Source organism: Nerophis ophidion, linkage group LG19 (assembly GCF_033978795.1).
Source record: "Nerophis ophidion isolate RoL-2023_Sa linkage group LG19, RoL_Noph_v1.0, whole genome shotgun sequence".
NCBI classification, from domain to species: domain Eukaryota; kingdom Metazoa; phylum Chordata; class Actinopteri; order Syngnathiformes; family Syngnathidae; genus Nerophis; species Nerophis ophidion.
Genome location: NC_084629.1, coordinates 24,151,993 through 24,171,831, shown reverse-complemented (window position 1 = coordinate 24,171,831; position 19,839 = coordinate 24,151,993). Strand labels below are relative to the sequence as shown.

At 38.2% G+C, this 19,839-nt stretch overlaps 1 protein-coding gene across 2 annotated transcripts in view; it reads left to right on the top strand.

The window, feature by feature from the left end:
• The window catches only part of satb2 (SATB homeobox 2), an 86,884-nt gene that overhangs the window by 41,717 nt on the left and 25,328 nt on the right, over positions 1-19,839 (top strand). For both annotated transcript variants that reach the window (XM_061879624.1, XM_061879623.1), the window contains exons 4-10: positions 6,275-6,401; positions 9,406-9,529; positions 10,145-10,247; positions 11,800-11,850; positions 12,042-12,625; positions 15,071-15,283; positions 15,366-15,452. In XM_061879624.1, the coding sequence (XP_061735608.1) occupies positions 6,275-6,401; positions 9,406-9,529; positions 10,145-10,247; positions 11,800-11,850; positions 12,042-12,625; positions 15,071-15,283; positions 15,366-15,452 (1,289 nt within the window). The remainder of the gene's footprint in view (positions 1-6,274; positions 6,402-9,405; positions 9,530-10,144; positions 10,248-11,799; positions 11,851-12,041; positions 12,626-15,070; positions 15,284-15,365; positions 15,453-19,839) is intronic.

Sequence of the window (19,839 nt, the reverse complement as noted above, 5' to 3'; positions counted from 1 at the left end):
CAAAAGGGAATAAGCGGTAGAAAATGGATGGATGGATGGACAACGTGCCAAGTTCACTGGTTTGGGGTTTTGTTTATGCTGTAAGTACATATGTAATGCAATAACAGGTACATTCATATCAACATGTAATATTTACGTATTATGCTCATTTTAGGCTTAGGGTAGTGTATTCATTTCAACAAGAACACTACTAATAGTGGCAGACTTCATGGGAACCAACAACGATTACTTTGGGACAAAGGATGATCAGAACCATACATTTTTGAGCCAGAATATAGGGAAGATGGTCTACAAGTTTTAAAGTAGTGTGCTAAACAGATCCAGCTATGGTGAAACACTTAGTATGATAAAGTATTTCTGATTCTGATTCTGATGTAGCAGTATGGGCAAGTGCTGAACAAGATGACAATCATTCATTGTACAATGTCTGCTCTCACTGAAATGCCGACTGATGCTGTGTTTATATCTTCCCGTTTAAATGAATAATTAATCATAATCATTACGCAGGCAAAAAAAAAAGAAAAATAGCTGCCAGAAACAAGAACTTATTTTGTGTCTTTCTCGGGTCTGAGTTGAATGTCAAAGTTGACCAACTTCTCGGTTTATGTCCACATCCTTCTACAATCCAGGTGGGAGGCATTCATAATCTAAAATTAAATTTCACCAACTCAGAGGTGATGCAGCAGATCAGTATGTCAATATAGCAGCATAAACTAGTTAGGTCTCTGTGATCAGCGCACCACTAAAAATTATTTCTCTGCGTTAGCGCTCATAATAACAAAATACTAACACTTGGTTAATATTCAGGTCATGACATGTAAATGTTAGCGATTTTGGGGTGTTTTTTTTTGAGGGCTTTAAGGGCGTAATAGTGTAAATACTCAAAAACTGCATTATTAGCCACATGTAAAGAGCATATGTACAATAAGTGAGGCAACATATTGATACTGTATACATGTTTTAAGTAGATTTCAACCAACCAACTTGCCGTATTTAACCAATTAGAAGTGCATACAAAAAAGCAAAACGTGTTATGGTCTTACATAAGGATTGTGAATAATAGTAGACAATAGGGGTGTTGGAAAAAATCGAATCGAATACGCTGTGCAATTCAGAATCGATCTCATTTTTAAAAAATCGATTTAAAAAAAAAAAAAAAACTTTTTTTTTTAATCAATCCAACAAAACAATGCACAGCAATACCATAACAATGCAATCCAATTCCAAAACCAAACCTGACCCAGCAACACAGAACTGCAATAAAGACACAAACACGACACAGAAAAAACCAAAAGTAGTGAAACAAAAATGAATATTATCAACAACAGTATCAATATTAGTTATAATTTTAGCATAGCAGTGATTAAAAATCCCTCATTGCCATTATCATTAGACATTTATAAAAATAAAAAAAAAGAACAATAGTGTCACAGTGGCTTACACTTGCATCGCATCTCATAAGCTTGACAACACACTGTGGCCAATATTTTCACAAAGATAAAATAGGTAATATTTTTGGTTCGTTTAATAGTTAAAACAAATTTACATTATTGCAATCAGTTGATAAAACATTGTCCTTTACAATTATAAAAGTTTTTAAAAAAAAATCTACTACTCTGCTAGCATGTCATCAGACTAGGGTAGATCCTGCTGAAATCCTATGTATTGAATGAATACAGAATCGTTTTGATTCGGAAAAATATAGTTTTTGAATCGAGAATCGAATCGAAAAAGTCGATATATTGTCGAATCGTGACCCCAAGAATCGATATTGAATCGAATCGTGGGACACCCAAAGATTCACATACCCTAGTAGACAATATAAAAAAAAAGTGCAGTTCCCCTATAAGCACATTATAATACTGCTGTAAAGGAAATAGGCATACAACATATTTATGAGGCAGGACAATTCATTAGGTACACATGCAAATACATTTTGTTCAACTTGTCCCTCTGATGGTATCAAACCAAACTGAGTACAATTATATCTTTGTGAAGGGATTTTTTGTTTGTGTGTACTGTGTTGCGTCTCAATAGATTAAAGTCAAGATATACAATAAAAACAAAAAAGGAATTACAAATGTAGGGGTGGAGGGGTCGGAAACCGACCGGTCTGGTACTCATTTCGAGGACAGTAATGTGATTAGCTTTGTTTAAGTTTTACAGCACTAGTGTGTGTATGTCTGTGTGTGTGTGCGTGTGTGTGTTGTGTGTGTGTCAGCCCATCTCTCTTGAATGTAAATGATTTGGATAATCTTAAATCAGACTTTCAACATGCTGTTTGAATCAAGACGTCATATATCAGAGGGTCCAACACACAAGCAATCATTCATTCACTCATTTAACACACAACTAACCGACTGGAAAGCAAAAATGATAAGGAAGATGCATTGACGTCCCACCAAAACAAGTTTGTTTTTTTAATGTAAGTAGTTTTTCTGCTAACTCGCATCTGCAGATGAAATTGTCTAATTTCCGTCATTGGCCACGGCACATGTGCGTGGAAATTTTTAGCAAGGTGATGAAAATGTTGGACATATGGTCAAAGACATATGTCCAACATAATATGTTTGTGTTATTATTAGTTATTAGTTTTGATGAGTAAATGAGGGATCAGTGAGCATTTGGCATATACAACTTTTCGTCATTAACACCCAGTAGCTAAACAAATGTTTGTGGGTTTGATTCCCAGCTGTAGTTTAAACTATTGTAAGGATTTAAATATATTTTTTAATGATGTTAAGTTTGTTTAATGTGCAAAATTTCAGCATTATTAAAAAAATGGACTGTTACAAAATTATGCTGATGTTCAATAATATAATATACGTTTTTGTTATTATGGAAATTCATTGTGTTGTTCAAGGTAATATTATACATATGGTTCTGGGATACACATGATTTCAGCCTTTCAAATCTCTTGTTGAACCACCAATTTTTGACCTTGGTATTTGTCAAATCCTAGTTACGACCCTGCTCACTGGCTGTATTGACACTGCACTGATGCCGTGTTGCTGTTTCTTACAAGCGCCTGGATTTGATTGATATAAAAAAGCACTGCATTACATTTCAGAAAATAACAAAAAATAAAAGTAAGTTGGAAAATATGATTAATCTATATTAGGGATGTCCCGATCCAGGTTTTTGCACTTCCGATCCGATACAGGCCGATACTGGCCTATCCGAGCATGTATTAAAGTTTAAAGTTATTTAGCCTACTTAGTTGTCGGATTCATGCTGAAAATGATTTTAGTATTCTTGATAACAACTAGCCAGCTGAATTAGGCGAGATTGAATAATACACAATAGTTGGTATTCAAGGATAAACACAAAATATCAAAAATTATACATGTCAAACAGAAATGGCATAATTAAACAGTAAAAAAGTGAACAGTATAAAGTGCAAATAATGCTGTAAACATTATTAAAAAAAGCAAAACACACAAACAACCTGAGTGGGATAAAATGTCTATAACTCAGCATCAATACTTGCTCTTGAACAAGTGTAAACTTAAAAAAAAAAAAAATATATATATATATATATATATATATATCTACACAATCCCCAGTCACGGGGGGCAAACAATTGAAGTCCAAGCATAATGGGGAGATTCTTTCTAACAAAGACGACCACGTCAAGATGCTCAGGTGTCAGCCTGCTCCTGTGTTCATCTATGATGAGTGCTAAAAAGCCTCTCACTCGCAAGAGTCATTAAAATGTCTTACAACTTTACCACCAGGCTTGACTTTATTGAGGCATGTTTTGCACTCCACCTCTTCATCTTTTTCGTTTTGTAGGATAAAATAATCCCACATAGCTGACTTTTTTACCGTAACTTTTAATTCACACGGCCGTCTGAACGGTTAGAACGCAGACCTGTGGATGTTTTGAAGGTGTTCTAGATAATGCGGGTATGGAGATTAGGAAGCAGCAGTAGAGTGGAGTTTATTATTTAAATCGGTGTGTTGGAAAACACGGACCACAGTTTTTTTAAAAACTGGATCTGGATCTGCATTTTCCCATGCCTTGCCGATACGCATTTTTTGGCAAATATCGGCGGCCGATCCGATCCAAATATCGGGACAACCCTAATATATATATATATATATATATATATATATATATATATATATATATATATACACACACATATGCATACATACAGTACAGGCCAAAAGTTTGGACACACCTTCTCATTCAATGTGTTCTCTTTATTTTCATGACTATTTAAATTGTAGATTGTCACTGCAGGCATCAAAACTATGAATGAACACGTGTGGGGTTATGTACTTAACAAAAAAAGGTAAAATAACTGAAAACATGTTTTATATTCTATTTTTTTTTAAATAGCCACCCTTTGCTCTGATTATTGTTTTGCACACTTTTGCCATTCTCTCGATGAGCTTCAAAGAGGTAGTCACCTGAAAGAGTTTTCACTTCACAGGTGTCATAGTTTTGATGCCTTCAGTGACGATCTACAATGTTGTTGTTTTTTTTTTTGTGGTCCTGTGCAGCTTCTCAGGCAAATCATATAGTTGATGTAGGTGCAATCTACAATGTGAATAGTCATGAAAATAAAGAAAACGCATTGAAATGAGAAGGTTTGGCCAAAACTTTTGGCCTTTATTGTATACCTAAATATATAAATATATATATATTTTTTAAACAAATAGCTGTGCAAATTTATTGAAACACGCAACTCAAGTTAAGGAGCCAAATAGTGAATAGGGGAAGAAGAAAATGTACTTTATTTGGTGCTATACATCATAAGGATTCTACACTTTCATCTTCTCAGAACCATTTAGATCGATGATGGCGACAAAAAACGATGTCAAACACGGCATGCCGCTCCACCGACGTCTTTCAGTAAAAGCTGTCACTCATAGGCCGAAACACAGTTAGGTGCCTCCCAGTCAAATCACACAACAGCTGTATCAATTAAAATGTTTTTTACTAAAGTAACACACACATCATGGTGTCGAGGGACACAGTATCACTCCGAGTGTTTCATAATGCATTAATATCAGTTGATCCATCACTAATTATTAGTAGGTGTGCACAAAAAAAACCTAATTTTTATTCATCCAAATTTGAACTCGATTAAAAATTTTCAAAAATGTATTTCAATGAGAAAAATCATTTTCTTTCATTTAAAAAATGTATGTATAATTAATCTATTATTAAAAATAAGCTTTGCGGCCATCTCCATGCAACCAGAAGGAGCTTTTCAAACCTGTAACCCGTTTAAAAAAATGTTTTATTATAATTATTATACAAAATAATACATTGCAAGAATCAGTTTGAATGGAAGATTGTGTTGAATCGAGAATCAATTGTGAATCAAATCGTCACCCCAAGAATCGTAATCAAATCGTTAGGTACCCAAAGATTCACATCCCTAATTATTAGTATCAACATTTCAGCTTTTTCTCATTGTATTACAACTTTTAGTTCTACTTTTGCTGGATTGTTTTATTATTTTCAAATTATATTTCTAACTACAATTGTTTCCAAAAAACAGCCACCGTCCACAAATAGCCCCTGGGCCGCATTTTAAATGCCTCTGGTTTACATATTTTATCGGGAACGCCAAGGGTTACAAAGCAACAGAGGGGTTCCTTTTTCTTAGCACTCTTCCTGCCACAAGCTGTATGCATGTGGAGTTGTTCTGCATGCTTCCTCAACTCGCCTTTTACTGCAGTAGTAGTGGAGCTTATGGAGGTGCCTTGCATGTCTGGATTGATTGATTAATAGATTGAAACTTTTATTAGGAGATTGTACAGTACAGTACATATTCAGTACAATTGACCACTAAATGGTAACACCCGAATAAGTTTTCAACTTGTTGAAGTTGGGGTCCACGTTAATCAATTCATGGTAAATTCATGATCTCCACTCCCACGGCGGATAATTAGCCTTTCATGACCGCTTGCATTTGATTACTGAGTAAATGCATGAAGCAAGAAACGCTTCCTGTTATTAGGTTCTTCTAATGCTGCCGGTGCCCCTGGAGAGCAGAGAAAGGTACTGCATGAATGAACATTTCTCAATTAAGACTGAACGGGTGACGTTTGGCTTTGGGGTTTCAAAATAGTCAAAGCTGCAATTTTGGGAAATACACATAAATTGATCGTAATTGTGGGCTAATATCACAGAAACCTTTTTTTCTACTTTGACGTCCTTGCTTCTTTTACCGACTCAAAAATATCCCAGTTTTGCAATCCAAGCTTAAAGAAAGTCATAACACCCACTGATGAGTTGCTGTTTCATGTCCAGGTATCATCAAGGTGGGCCGATGGAACCCTCTGCCCATCCACTTCCTGACGGACGCCCCAGAGGCTACGGTGGCCGACATGCTCATGGAGGTCTACCACATGGTCACTCTACGCATCCAACTTCAAAGGTCAGAAAAGTGTTTTAATTTTCCCACAAAGGCTGCAGCCAGCAAATGTATTACATTAGCTGGAGACTGTTAACACCGAACACTTAATACCAGTATTCTATCATACATCTTAGCTAGCCGGACTTGGTATAATGGATACGATGTTAGCTTGCATTGCATAAGGCTGTGTCTAGTGCGAATGGGAGAGTGAACCGGAGCCCAGAGAAATACTGGTTAGTTGAGTTAGCCTCCATAACCAGCTATAACAGAAGGGATCAAATGCTTCATATTGCAGCCAATATTTAAGAATTGTAATGTTGGTGGCCCAGTAGTGAAACCAAAAGTTTGGTAGTGCTAATCCTCCCGACGATTTGGGTCTCGCAGGCAGCTTTTTGACGCGCTGATGTCACTGACGTAGATAATAGTAATACTCAAACACTAAACAATCCTGCAATGATTTATCTGTTATCAGACTTCCAGAAATAGAGCACAGCGCAGTCTTGATGGACTGCTAAAAGTCCAGATGATTTGTTGGTACTGTTTGGGCACATAGCAGCCAGGTTTTGTTTACGTGTTCATGTGCGTATCCGTGGTGACGGTGGGGCTTTGTCGCTGGGTTCTATGACATTAAAACAAGGCCCAGTTTGTGCTGGAAGTTTAGGGGTTAGGGTATGGAAGATGAGTGGGGAAAGCTTTTACACTGAATTTAGTTACCGTATTTTTCGGACTATAAGTCGCAGTTTTTTCATAGTTTGGCCGGGGTGCGGCTTATACTCAGGAGCGACTTATGTGTGAAATTATTAACACATTACCGTAAAATTTCAAATAATGTTATTTAGCTCATTCACGTAAGAGACTAGACGTGTAAGATTGCATGGGATTTAGCAATTAGGAGTAACAGATTGTTTGGTAAACGTATAGCATGTTCTATATGTTATAGTTATTTGAATGACTCTTACCATAATATGTTACGTTAACATACCAGGCACGTTCTCAGTTGGTTATTTATGCGTCATATAACGTACACTTATTCAGCCTGTTGTTCACTATTCTTTATTTATTTTAAATTGCCTTTCAAATGTCTATTCTTGGTGTTGGGTTTTATCAAATAAATTTCCCCCAAAAATGTGACTTATATATGTATTTTTTCTTCTTTACTATGCATTTTTGGCAGGTGCGACTTATACTCCGGAGCAACTTAAATATATATAATAATATGGTAGTAATTATGTTAACCCACATTAAACATCACCCTTATAAAAAAGCTTTTTCTCTTAGGTTGACTGGCATTTATTCCAATTTGTAAATAATCTGCGTCTAAAATAAAACCCACTTGGCGCACAGATTTAGGGAAGATGAGTCGGTACTTTGGGTATTATTTGAGATTTTAACAATAATACCAAATCTTTTTTATAATATTGTTATGTTACATCAAACTGAAATGAAATGTTCTTATTCAAACGGGGATAGCAGGTCCATTCTATGTGTCATACTTGATCATTTCCCGGTATTGCCATATTTTTGCTGAAATTATTTAGTAAAGAACATCGACGATAAAGTATGCAACTTCCATCCATCCATCCATTTTTCTACCGCTTATTCCCTTTTTTGGGGTCGCGGGGGGCGCTGGCGCCTATCTCAGCTACTTTTGGTCGCTAATAAAAAAGCCTTGCCTTTACCAGAAGTAGCAGACGATGACGTCAACGGTGTGAGGGCTCCTCACATCCTCACATTGTTTATAATGTGAGCCTCCAGCATCAAGAGCTATTCGGACCGAGAAAGCGACAATTTCCCCATTAATTTGAGCGAGGATGAAAGATTTGTGGAAGAGGATATTGATTGTGAAGGACTAGAAAGAAAAAAAATAAAGTTAAAAAAAAAGGCAATTGGGAGCGATTCAGATGTTTTTAGACACATTTACTAGGATAATTCTGGGAAATCCCTTATCTTTCTATTGTGTTGCTAGTGTTTTAGTGAGTTAAATAGTACCTGATAGTCGGAGGGGTGTGTCCACGGGTGTGTTGACGCCAGTCTCTGAGGGAAGTCACAGCAGCTGCATGGACGGCGCAAGCTCCGCTGATCTCCGGTAAGAAGCGACTTTTTACCACAATTTTCTCACCGAAATCTGCCGGTTGACAAGTGGTCGGGAACCATGATCGCTTGACCGCTCTGATACATAGTAAAGCTTCACCTCCGGGAATTTTAAACAAGGAAACACCGTGTGTTTGTGTGGCTAAAGGATAAAGCTTCCCACCTCCATCTTTCTACTTTGACTTCTCCAATATTTATTGAACAAATTGCAAAAGATTCAGCAACACAGATGTCCAAAATACTGTGTAATTGCGCGATGAAAAGAGACGACTTTTAGCCGCAAGTGGTGCTGCGCTAATATGTCCCCTACAACTCGAGACGTCACCCGCACGCATCATCATACGCGTCATCATTCCGCGACAATTTCAACAAGAAACTCCGCGGGAAATTTAAAATTGTAATTTAGTAAACGAAACCCGCCGTATTGGCATGTGTTGCAATGTTAATATTTCATCATTGATGTATAAACTATCAGACTGCGTGGTCGCTAGTAGTGGGATCAGTAGGCCTTTAATAGTAATTTACTTAGTCACCTATAATACATAGCTAACACAATTTCTGTTTTTAGCTTTTTTTCAAATAAAAAAATATGTCAATACGGCCCCCGCATAATTTGACCATTCAGTATGTTGTCCTTGGTGGAAAAAGTTTGGACACCCCTGAAGTAAAGTATCAAAAGTATCGATATTTTGATTTGAGGATTGATATTAGAGCATAAAGAGCTGAAATTCGGTGGTATCAATTTTCCAGTATTGATCCGCACATCACTACTTTGAAGCGTTTGAAGTTTTGTGTAACTGTCAAAAAGGTTTATCTCAAATTCCAAAAACCTGGTACCTGGATGTAATGCTAAGCTGAATCCAGGTTTATCCACAAGCGACATAAGACTTTAGTCTTTTTGCATTTTCTTAACTTTGTTGTCCTTTTCTTGTAGTTTTTCTAAGCTGGAGGACCTGCCCTGCGAGCAGTGGAACCACGCCACTGTCAGGAATGCTCTGAAGGAGCTCCTGAAGGAGATGAACCAGAGCACTTTGGCCAAAGAGTGTCCTCTGTCGCAGGTGAGGGAAGTAAAGATCAACTTGGTCTTCGCTCAACGCGAACGCAACAAGTGCGAAGAAAATAAAAACGGGCGCTGATTAATAACTGTTGCTGCATTTTAATCAAACTCTGCCGTGTTTTAACTCCCTAGCTGCATGTTTAGCGCTGTGGCCGCATCATAATGGCTGCTGGGGGAGATTTATGTGCTCAAATAGAGCTCTGGTGGGGGTGTTGATGGCAGCAAGCATATCAATTGCAAGCATGTGTGTGTGTGTGTGTGAGAGAGAAAGAGAGAGAGAGAGAGAGAGAGAGAAAGAGAGAGAGAGAGAGAGAGAGAGAGAGAGAGAGAGAGAGAGAGAGAGAGAGAGAGAGAGAGAGAGAGAGAGGTTGGAGATTCCCTTGCTGCTTTAAACTGGCTCAAGTTTCCATGGGTGGCTTCCAGTCGTGATTACTGACTGTCTGTTTCAATTTTGTCTGTCTGTGTGTGTGTGTGTGTGTGTCTGTGTGTGTGTGTGTGTGTGTGTGTGTGTGTGTGTGTGTGTGTGTGTGTGTCATGGCTTTTCTTATGCACGACTGTAAACATTTCATACCATGCCGGCTATTAATTAACTCTCCCGTGTCTTTCTGTCCCTCAGAGTATGATCTCGTCCATTGTGAACAGCTCCTACTATGCCAACGTCTCCACTGCCAAATGCCAAGAGTTTGGTCGCTGGTATAAGAAGTATAAGAAAATCAAAGGTATGGAAGGACTCACTACAGTCACCATGTGTGAGATGACTGCAACTCAAACACAATCAGTTCCACTTTCCTAAGAAGTGTTCCAAGGTCCAATTAATTTTCCCCATGAGAAAAAAAATGGAAATAGAATGAGTAGTTTTAACTCATGGAAATTTTATGTGGCGTAGTTAATGGTCATGAACGTGCAAAAAGAAGTAACTGTGGATTAGCGATCGACCGACTGTCAACACTGATATTTGGTATTCTGATGCCATAGTGGGTGGAATACAATGATTGGTGTCCATAGCTGTCAATCACAAACAGCTCAGCTTTGTCTAGCGATTGTGTACGCTCTTTCTCTCGGCTGCATTGTTCTTTCCTACTGCTGAACCCACATCGCCGCAGTGACAGACCAGCGTACTACTACTGAGCTAAAAGCAAAGGCAGTATCCCGGATCACCAGCGTTTTACTTGATGTTGACTGGCTTCTATTGCTTGGCGATGGTCAAGCTAACTCTGTTCACAACGGTCACCAGGCAACAAAAATGCCCTATGCTTATGGTGTTTACAGCTGTACGACTTGTTCAAGTCGCGGAAATGATAAACGTTTTTTCAGAGTTCCTCGAGAGGAAATTAAAAAGGGCGGAAGAGTGCAAGATTTATGTCCCTGGACACATGAGGACTTTGAATATGACCAATGTATGATCCTGTAACTACTTAGTATCAGATCGAGACCTAAATTTGTGGTATCATCAAAAACTAATGTAAAGTATCAAACAACAGAAGAATAAATGATTATTACATTTTAACAGAAGTGTAGATAGAATATGTTAAAAGAGAAAGTAAGCAGATATTAACAGTAAATGAACAAGTAGATTAATAATCAATTTTTACAGCTTGTCCCTCTTAATTTTGACAAAATAATAGAATGATGAATGACACAATATGTTACTGCATACGTCAGCAGAAAAATTAAGAGCCTTTGTTTGTTTACTTACTACTAAAAGACAAGTTGTCTAGTAGGTTTACTACTTTAAGGCCATAATTGTTGTCCGATTGCAATAAAAAAACACATGTTTAATGTACCCTAAAATTGTTTGTTTAAATAAAGCCAATAATGCAATATTTTGTAGAAAATTATCAAAATGTATCAAAATACATTTTGGAACCGGTACCAAAATATTGGTATCGGGACAACCCTAATTGCTAATAATCAGTATCGGTATCAGTAAACCATATCGCTCGATCTCTACTGTGGATTAAACATGTAACCTTGATGAAAACCAGTTTCAATAAGTGACTTTGTATGTTCTATTGCCGTCATTATGGTTTTCCTTTTCGGTTTATCTTTATTAAACAAAAATACCGAAGGAGCTTAAATTAGCTGATGCTAAAGCTTTGAATGTTTGGTTGTTTTGTGTAGCCTACTGTATATTTTTGTATTGTAACCATTCTAAAATGTCTCCTGTCTAGCCTGCCATAGGTTTGGTTAGCTTGGGTTAAGCTACACAAACGTTGCAACACATCTTTTTACATTAGTGTTTAATTTGATGAGTTATCATGCTTTCCACAGTGGATTATTTGGAGAAGATGTGGTCCGGTCGAGATCCCACTGACATCAAAAGTAAGCAATGTATTTTTATTTTTAATAAAATATGTGCAAAATGCTTGTGCTTTTTTGTGTAAGAAGTAAGAAATATTTCTAACACCAAAAAATGGGTCCGAACAGAAGAATTTTGCACATATCTATTATTTCTGTCTAAGCTAATGAGGAAGCGTTGGGTTCTCCAACTGATGCTCTTGTATTATCGACAGTTGAGCGAGACAACATGGCTGACTTCTGCATGCTGGGCCAGAGACCTCATCCTCACTTGGCCGGCCTAGCTCAGCTAGGTCACCTTGGTAGCCCCCTCCTAAAGGCGGGCTCTGGAGACCCGCAGGTGCCCTCCCAGCCTCCCCAGGTGCCTCCTCCTTCCCAGCAGCCCTCGCCCCATGGACCCCTTCACCACAGCCCCCCTCTCCACACGGGCCAGGTGCCCGCTCCGCCGCCTCCCCACCCGCCCGGCACGCTCCAGCCCCTGCTGGGCCCAGGTGGGCTGCTCTCGCCCCAACTCTCCCCGCAGCTGGTGCGCCAGCAGCTCGCCATGGCCCACCTCATCAACCAACAGATAGCTGTCAGCCGCCTGCTGGCCCACCAACACCCGCAGGCCCTCAACCAGCAGTTCCTCAACCACCCGCCCATCCCACGGGGCTCACCCAAAGTCGGCGGCGACCACCCCGGCAGCAACCCCTCGGCCGCTGAGGTGTCATCGGAAATCTACCAGCTGGTCCGAGACGAGCTGAAAAGAGCCAGCGTCTCTCAGGCCGTGTTTGCACGTGTGGCCTTCAACCGTACACAGGTATGTTGGGACCGTGTGGTCTAGATGGTGGCAGAAGAAGCCAGAGCAAAGTACATCATCTATCCTCTGAAGGCATGTTTAGCCAAGTTGTTGATTCCACTGAGATCAGGCAAGGAGAGATAATTGCTCTACTAATTGATTGGGATCCACTCGCTGTCATAGATGTGGGCCTCATTTACGGACACCCACATGGAGGTATTTTCAGCAGGATTAGCGGAAAGAATGGCGGGGTAGCTTGCCGGGTCGTTAGGTCTTTATTTCCTGCAGGGGCGCCAACACCTGACTCATTCAAGGCTGCACTAACCGGTTTACTGCACGCCCCATTAGAGCCATGTAATGAGAGCTCACAGACCCTCGAAAGGTGGCAGCGATGCTTTCAACAACGTTGACAATTCCAGCAAGACTTTCAATCCAACGCTCACTATTTATAGAGATCACCATAAAATGTACAAAGAACACACCTTAGGTTCGCTGCTCAAGTGTCAATATGATTGATCATCAACATGATGATATAATAGTTGTCACTCTCTGATGTAGCAATGTAAACAGAATCAAGTGGGGTGTCCAAACATTTTATACAGAGAGTCGCACAAGAAAAAATGAAAACATGCGGGGGGCATATTGGTATTGTGGATTTTCAAAACCAATACAATATACCGTTTTTAAAAAAAAATATTACCTTCAGGGCTCCTCCTTCCCAGCATATGTACATATATATATATATACATATATATATATATGTATATATATATATACATATATATATATATATATATATATATATATACATATATATATATATATATATATGTATATATATATGTATACATATATATATACATGTATGTATATATATATATATATATATATATATATACATACACACACACACACACACACACACACACACACAGGTTTTATATATATAAATATATATATATATATACATACACACACAATTGCATATATATGTATGTATATATACGCATATATATATGTATGTGTGTATATACACACACACACACACATGTATATATATATATATATATATATATATATATATATATATATATATATATATATGTATATATATAGATAAATATAAGTATAAATATATATGTTTGTATGTATGTACTGTATATATATATATATATAGATATAGATATATATATATATATATATATATGTGTGTATATTTAAATATATATGTATGTGTGTGTATATATAAATAATCTACGCTTAAATCTCTAGATCAACTTCATGTCTGTCAATATAATGGTCATTGTATATATATACTGTAAATAGATTATGTAATCTACGCTTAAAACTCTAAACGTTACATCTAATATAATATAATGGTAATTTTTTTTTAACGTTGTATGCCCTTTTTGTCGATGAAAACCCTGTTTTTTATGGTAAAAACAAAACATGCAATACTGTATTTGTAATTGGAGCCTTAAATAGGTAAAACTATTTAATAATAACAATTAATTAATTCATCATATTTTTGGAAAAAAAACATCCCACTAAAATGTTTGCGGACCCAAGAGGTTTCCACTTACAAATGTGTTAAAAATAGGTCATACTTTCTTAAATTAATATTCAGCACTTAAACATCAATATCATTTTTAGATCTGTTGATTATCAGTATTTTATTTTTGTATGTTTATTTTAATCGTTATATGTCATTTTTGTTTTTATATTGCATATACCGGTATGATATGTTAAACACACAAAAATTTTGATGTGAAGTAATTGGAGCTTTGGTCAATATTCATAATAACATTGATTTTGATTGAATAATATTATTTGAGCAGTGACAACAGCCTGTTTTGTGTTACTGGAGTCAGTCAACATTGCAACTTTTTCTTGTTGTATTTCACCTGTATGCTGTTATAATTCACTTGTTACTGTTTTTTTAGTAGTATTTTTATATAATACTGACATACAGGTAACAAATCGCAATTGGAAGGCAAAATGAAACGGAATGCCATTAAAACTATGAGAATAAATATGCAAGAACTTCATCAAAATGTTGTCCATGCCGAGACCTCACGTTGCGCTACGAACATACCGAAGTTGAAGATGATCCAAATAAAACTGTTCTGTGTACAAACATGAAGCTACACCAATCACAATCTCTCTAAATCAAGCTGCAATCACTAGTCTATGAGAAATTCATCAAGAGGTATCGCAAGATTCCGTCAACGCTAACATTGCGATATAACAACAATCCTCGCTGCATTAAACCTCACAGTCCTGACTGTGGTTTAGAGGTTTCATTTTCAATGACTTCAGAGTCTATCAATACCTGATGCTGGTGTATCGATATTGTACCCTGAGCGATAAAACTGTTATATCAATGTTTTGTCACAAACCTTTGAAGTAACTGTGAAACTTTAGCCGAGAGGTTGGAGACAAACACTCTCGCTTTTACACACTCAGGGTCTGCTGTCGGAGATCCTGCGCAAGGAGGAGGACCCTCGCACAGCCTCGCAGTCGCTGCTGGTCAACCTGAAAGCCATGCAGAACTTCCTTAACCTGCCCGAGGGCGAGCGAGACCGTATCTACCAAGAGGAGCGGGAGCGCACCATGAACCCTACGGTGGGCCTTCCCGCCTCCAACTCTTCTAACCCCAACACTCCCCGCCTCTCGCAGGTAAAAAAAAAAAGACCACTGAGGCTGTTGACATTGTGCAAGCTACATTTCTACATGCTGCGTGTCCTGTGTGTGCGCGTAGAAAGTGTGGGAGAGGAGCTTGGACGAGCAGATCACGCCTGATACCTGGGCCTCGATTTGGAAGAACAAGAATAAGATAACCAACTCGGTGAGTTCTCCGCCATCAGCTCATCGCGTACTCCCAAATGAATAATTATGGGCTTTTTTCATCTTTTAAACAAACTCTGCATCTAATGGAACAACAACTTCAAAGCCTTCACTGTAAACATTTCAATGTAATAAAGCATTTAGAGCAAAGTGAGTGATAAGGCCTTTTCACCCCCTCTGATGTCAGGGAAAATATCCATTCATTCATGGTGAACGTGTGAGCTTTTATATATTATGGCTGCCAGGAATTATCTCAGCATCGTTTAGGCGGCGGGTATGTAAGCCGGCCAGTCTGTGCAAGTCTGGTGGACGACTTCAAAACAATACGAGCGCTCTGAGAGGTGAGCACACGCAAGAAGCCACAGATTAAATTGTATCCACAAACAATGCACAATATACAATACAGGCCCAAAGTTGGGACACACCTTCTCATTCAATGTGGTTTCTTTATTTTCATGACTGTCGTATTGTAGATTGTCATTGAAGGCATCAAAACTATGAATGAACACATGTGGAGTTATGTACTTAACAAAAAAAGGTGAAATAACTGAAAACATGTTTTATGTTCTAGTTTCTTCAAAATAGCCACCCTTTGCTCTGATTACTGCTTTGCACACTCTTGGCATTCTCGCGATGAGCTTCAAGCACACCTGTGAAGTGAAAACCATTTCAGGTGACTACCTCTTAGACTTAGACTGAGACTTAGAAAATCTTTATTGTCCCTGAGGAGCAATTTGGTTTGCAGCAGTAGTCATTAAAAACAAGGTTAAACAGTAAAAATGAGGTAAAACAATAAAAACAAGGTACAACAGTAAAAACGAGGTACAACAATAAAAACAAGGTACAACAGTAAAAACGAGGTACAACAGTAAAAAACAAGGTACAACAGTAAAAACAAGGTACAAATACATAAAATACATACAACATACAAACCATCATAAAGCTAAAAACTAAAAACATTTGTAATACAATAAAAACTAATCACACGTCGCATCCCACTAAAGTGACTACTTACTACTTGAAGCTCATTGAGTGAATTCCAGGAGTGTGCGAAAAAGTAATCAAAGCAAAGGGTGGCTATTTTGAAGAAACTAGAATACAAAACATGTTTTAAGTTATTTCACCTTTTTTTCTTAAGTACATAACGCCACATGTGTTCATTTGTAGTTTTGATGCCTTCAGTGACAATCTACAATGTAAATAGTCAAGAAAATAAAGAAAATGAATTAATTGTGAAGGTGTGTCCAAACTTTTGGCCTCTACTGTATTTCCCAAAGGGATAAGTTCAGGTAGGAAGTGGAACAAACTCAGAGCCTAATCCTGAACTCTAATAAATTGACAGACTCCAAGATTAAAAATGCAAGAGTTTTTGGTTCCAGTACAGCGGTTTGCTCAGTGAATGTCAACTCTGGGATACTTTCAGTTTCTTTTATTCAAACAAGATCTAGATATAATATGATAGGTTGATTGGCAACACTAAAATTGTCCCTAGTGTGTGAATGTTGTCTCTGTGTTAGTCCTGCGATGAGGTAGCGACTTGTCCAGGGAGAACACCGCCTTCTACCCAAATGCATATGGGATAGGCTCCAGGACAGCCCCACGACCCCGATGCGGACAAGCGGTAGAAAATGTTTGGATGGATGGAGATGTACTTTTTTTTACTTGGACTACAATTACACTGCAGGGGCAAAGTGGCCCAAATGGGATTTTTTCAAAATAATTTTTTCCCCAGCTGACTGTTTATTTACACTGCAAGTAAAAAGAGATGTTAATCAGACTACAGTGTAAACGCGCACAAGCACTAATGTGGCTCCAATGTGGCCTCGACGTCACTTCGATAAAGTAAAAAAAACAAAGGAAGTTGACCATATTGTGTAAATGAACAAGGAAGTCACAGCAGTCACTACAAAATAAAATAGTCACCATACCTTAAAAAATATTGGGTTTTGTTCACGTGAAAATAAATGGAAGTATATAAGTAAAACTATTTTGGAGGGTTCTAATCTTTATATGACTGTTAAGTAGAGGAGGAACGGACATTAGCGTGGGTCTACGTCAGCTGTATTTATCAACTCCCTGACATAAAGAACTTATGCAATATATGTAATATGTAAGCAAATACGCCACATTCTGGTCCTTCAACAATTGCTATTTCTTCGGAATCAAAATATATATTCATATATTACATATAGCCTACAATTAGCACACTAATGACAAGTGATGCAACAAAAATTCAGCCACCGAAAAAACACTACGCTCACCGAAAGCGGCTGTTGTGGTGACGTATCTACAAACCCCGTTTCCATATGAGTTGGGAAATTGTGTTGGATGTAAATATAAAAGGAATACAATAATTTACAAATAATTTTAAACCCATATTCAGTTGAATATGCTACAAAGACAACATATTTGATGTTCAAACTAATAAACATTTTTTTTTTGCAAATAATCATTAACTTTAGAATTTGATGCCAGCAACACGTGACAAAGAAATTGGGAAAGGTGGCAATAAATCCTGATAAAGTTCAGGAATGCTCATCAAACACTTATTTGGGAAATCCCACAGGTGTGCAGGCTAATTGAGAACAGGTGGGTGCCATTATTGGATATAAAAACAGCTTCCCAAGAAATGCTCAGTCTTTCACAAGAAAGGATGGGACGAGGTACACCCCTTTGTCCACAACTGGGTGAGCAAATAGTCAAACAGTTTAAGAACAACGTTTCTCAAAGTGCAATTGCAAGGAATTTAGGGATTTCAACATCTACGGTCCATAATATCATCAAAAGGTTCAGAGAATCTGCAGAAATCACTCCACGTAAGCGGGATGGCCGGAAACCAACATTGAATGACCGTGACCTTCGATCCCTCAGACAGCACTGTATCAAAAACAGACATCAATCTCTAAAGGATATCACCACACGGGCTCAGGAACACTTCAGAAAACCACTGTCACTAAATACAGTTTGTCGCTACATCTGTATGTGCAAGTTAAAGCTCTACTATGCAAAGCGAAAGCCATTTATCAACAACATCCAGAAACGCCGGCGGCTTCTTTGGGCCCGAGATCATCTAAGATGGACTGATGCAAAGTGGAAAAGTGTTCTGTGGTCTGACGAGTCCACATTCCAAATTGTTTTTGGAAATATTCGACATCGTGTCATCCGGACCAAAGGGGAAGCGAACCATCCAGACTGTTAGCGACACAAAGTTCAAAAGCCAGCATCTGTGATGGTATGGGGGTGCATTAGTGCCCAAGGCATGGGTTACTTACACATCTGTGAAGGCACCATTAATGCTGAAAGGTACATACAGGTTTTGGAACAACATATGTTGCCATCTAAGCGCCGTCTTTTTCATGGACGCCCCTGCTTATTTCAGCAAGACAATGCCAAGCCACATTCAGCACGTGTTACAACAGTGTGGCTTAGTAAAAAAAAGAGTGGGTACTTTCCTGGCCGCTTGCAGTCCAGACCTGTCTCTCATCGACAATGTGTGAAGTGAAGTGAATTATATTTATATAGCGCTTTTCTCAAGTGACTTAAAGCGCTTTACATAGTGACACCCAATATCTAAGTTACATTTAAACCAGTGTGGGTGGCACTGGGAGCAGGTGGGTAAAGTGTCTTGCCCAAGGACACATCGGCAGTAACTAGGCTGGCCAAGCGGGAATCGAACCTGCAACCCTCAAGTTGCTGGCACGGCCACTCTACCAACCGAGCTGTGGCGCATTGTGAAGCGTAAAATACGACAGCGGAGACCCCGGACTGTTGAACGACTGAAGCTCTACATAAAATAAGAATGGAAAAACATTTCAATTTCAAAGCTTCAACAATTAGTTTCCTCACTTCCCAAACATTTATTGAGTTTTGTTAAAAGAAAAGGTGATGTAACACAGTGGTGAACATGCCTTTTCCCAACTACTTTGGCACGTGTTGCAGGCATGAAATTCAAAGTTAATTATTATTTGCAAAAAAAAAAAAAAGTTTATGAGTTTGAACATCAAATATCTTGTCTTGGTAGTGCATTCAATTGAATATGGGTTGAAAAAGATTTGCAAATCATTGTATTCCGATTATATTTACATCTAACACAATTTCCCAACTCATGGAAACGGGGTTTGTACTTCCTCTGGCGTACTTGGCTTGCCTAAAGATGACGGAGAAATGGCAGTCCAGTCATATTTCCGCCCAGACTTAAGTCACATTTGAAAAGATCAGATTCCAATCGGAATCAAACTACCTCCTGATTTTTGAAAAGATCGGATTTGAAGCACTTTGGATAGTTTAAAAGGGCAAAAAAAAAAATCTGATCTGTGTCACTTGAGGGCAGAAAAATCTGATTTGGTGTGTAGTGTAAACGGAACTTGTCATCTGCAGTCTGGAGAGGA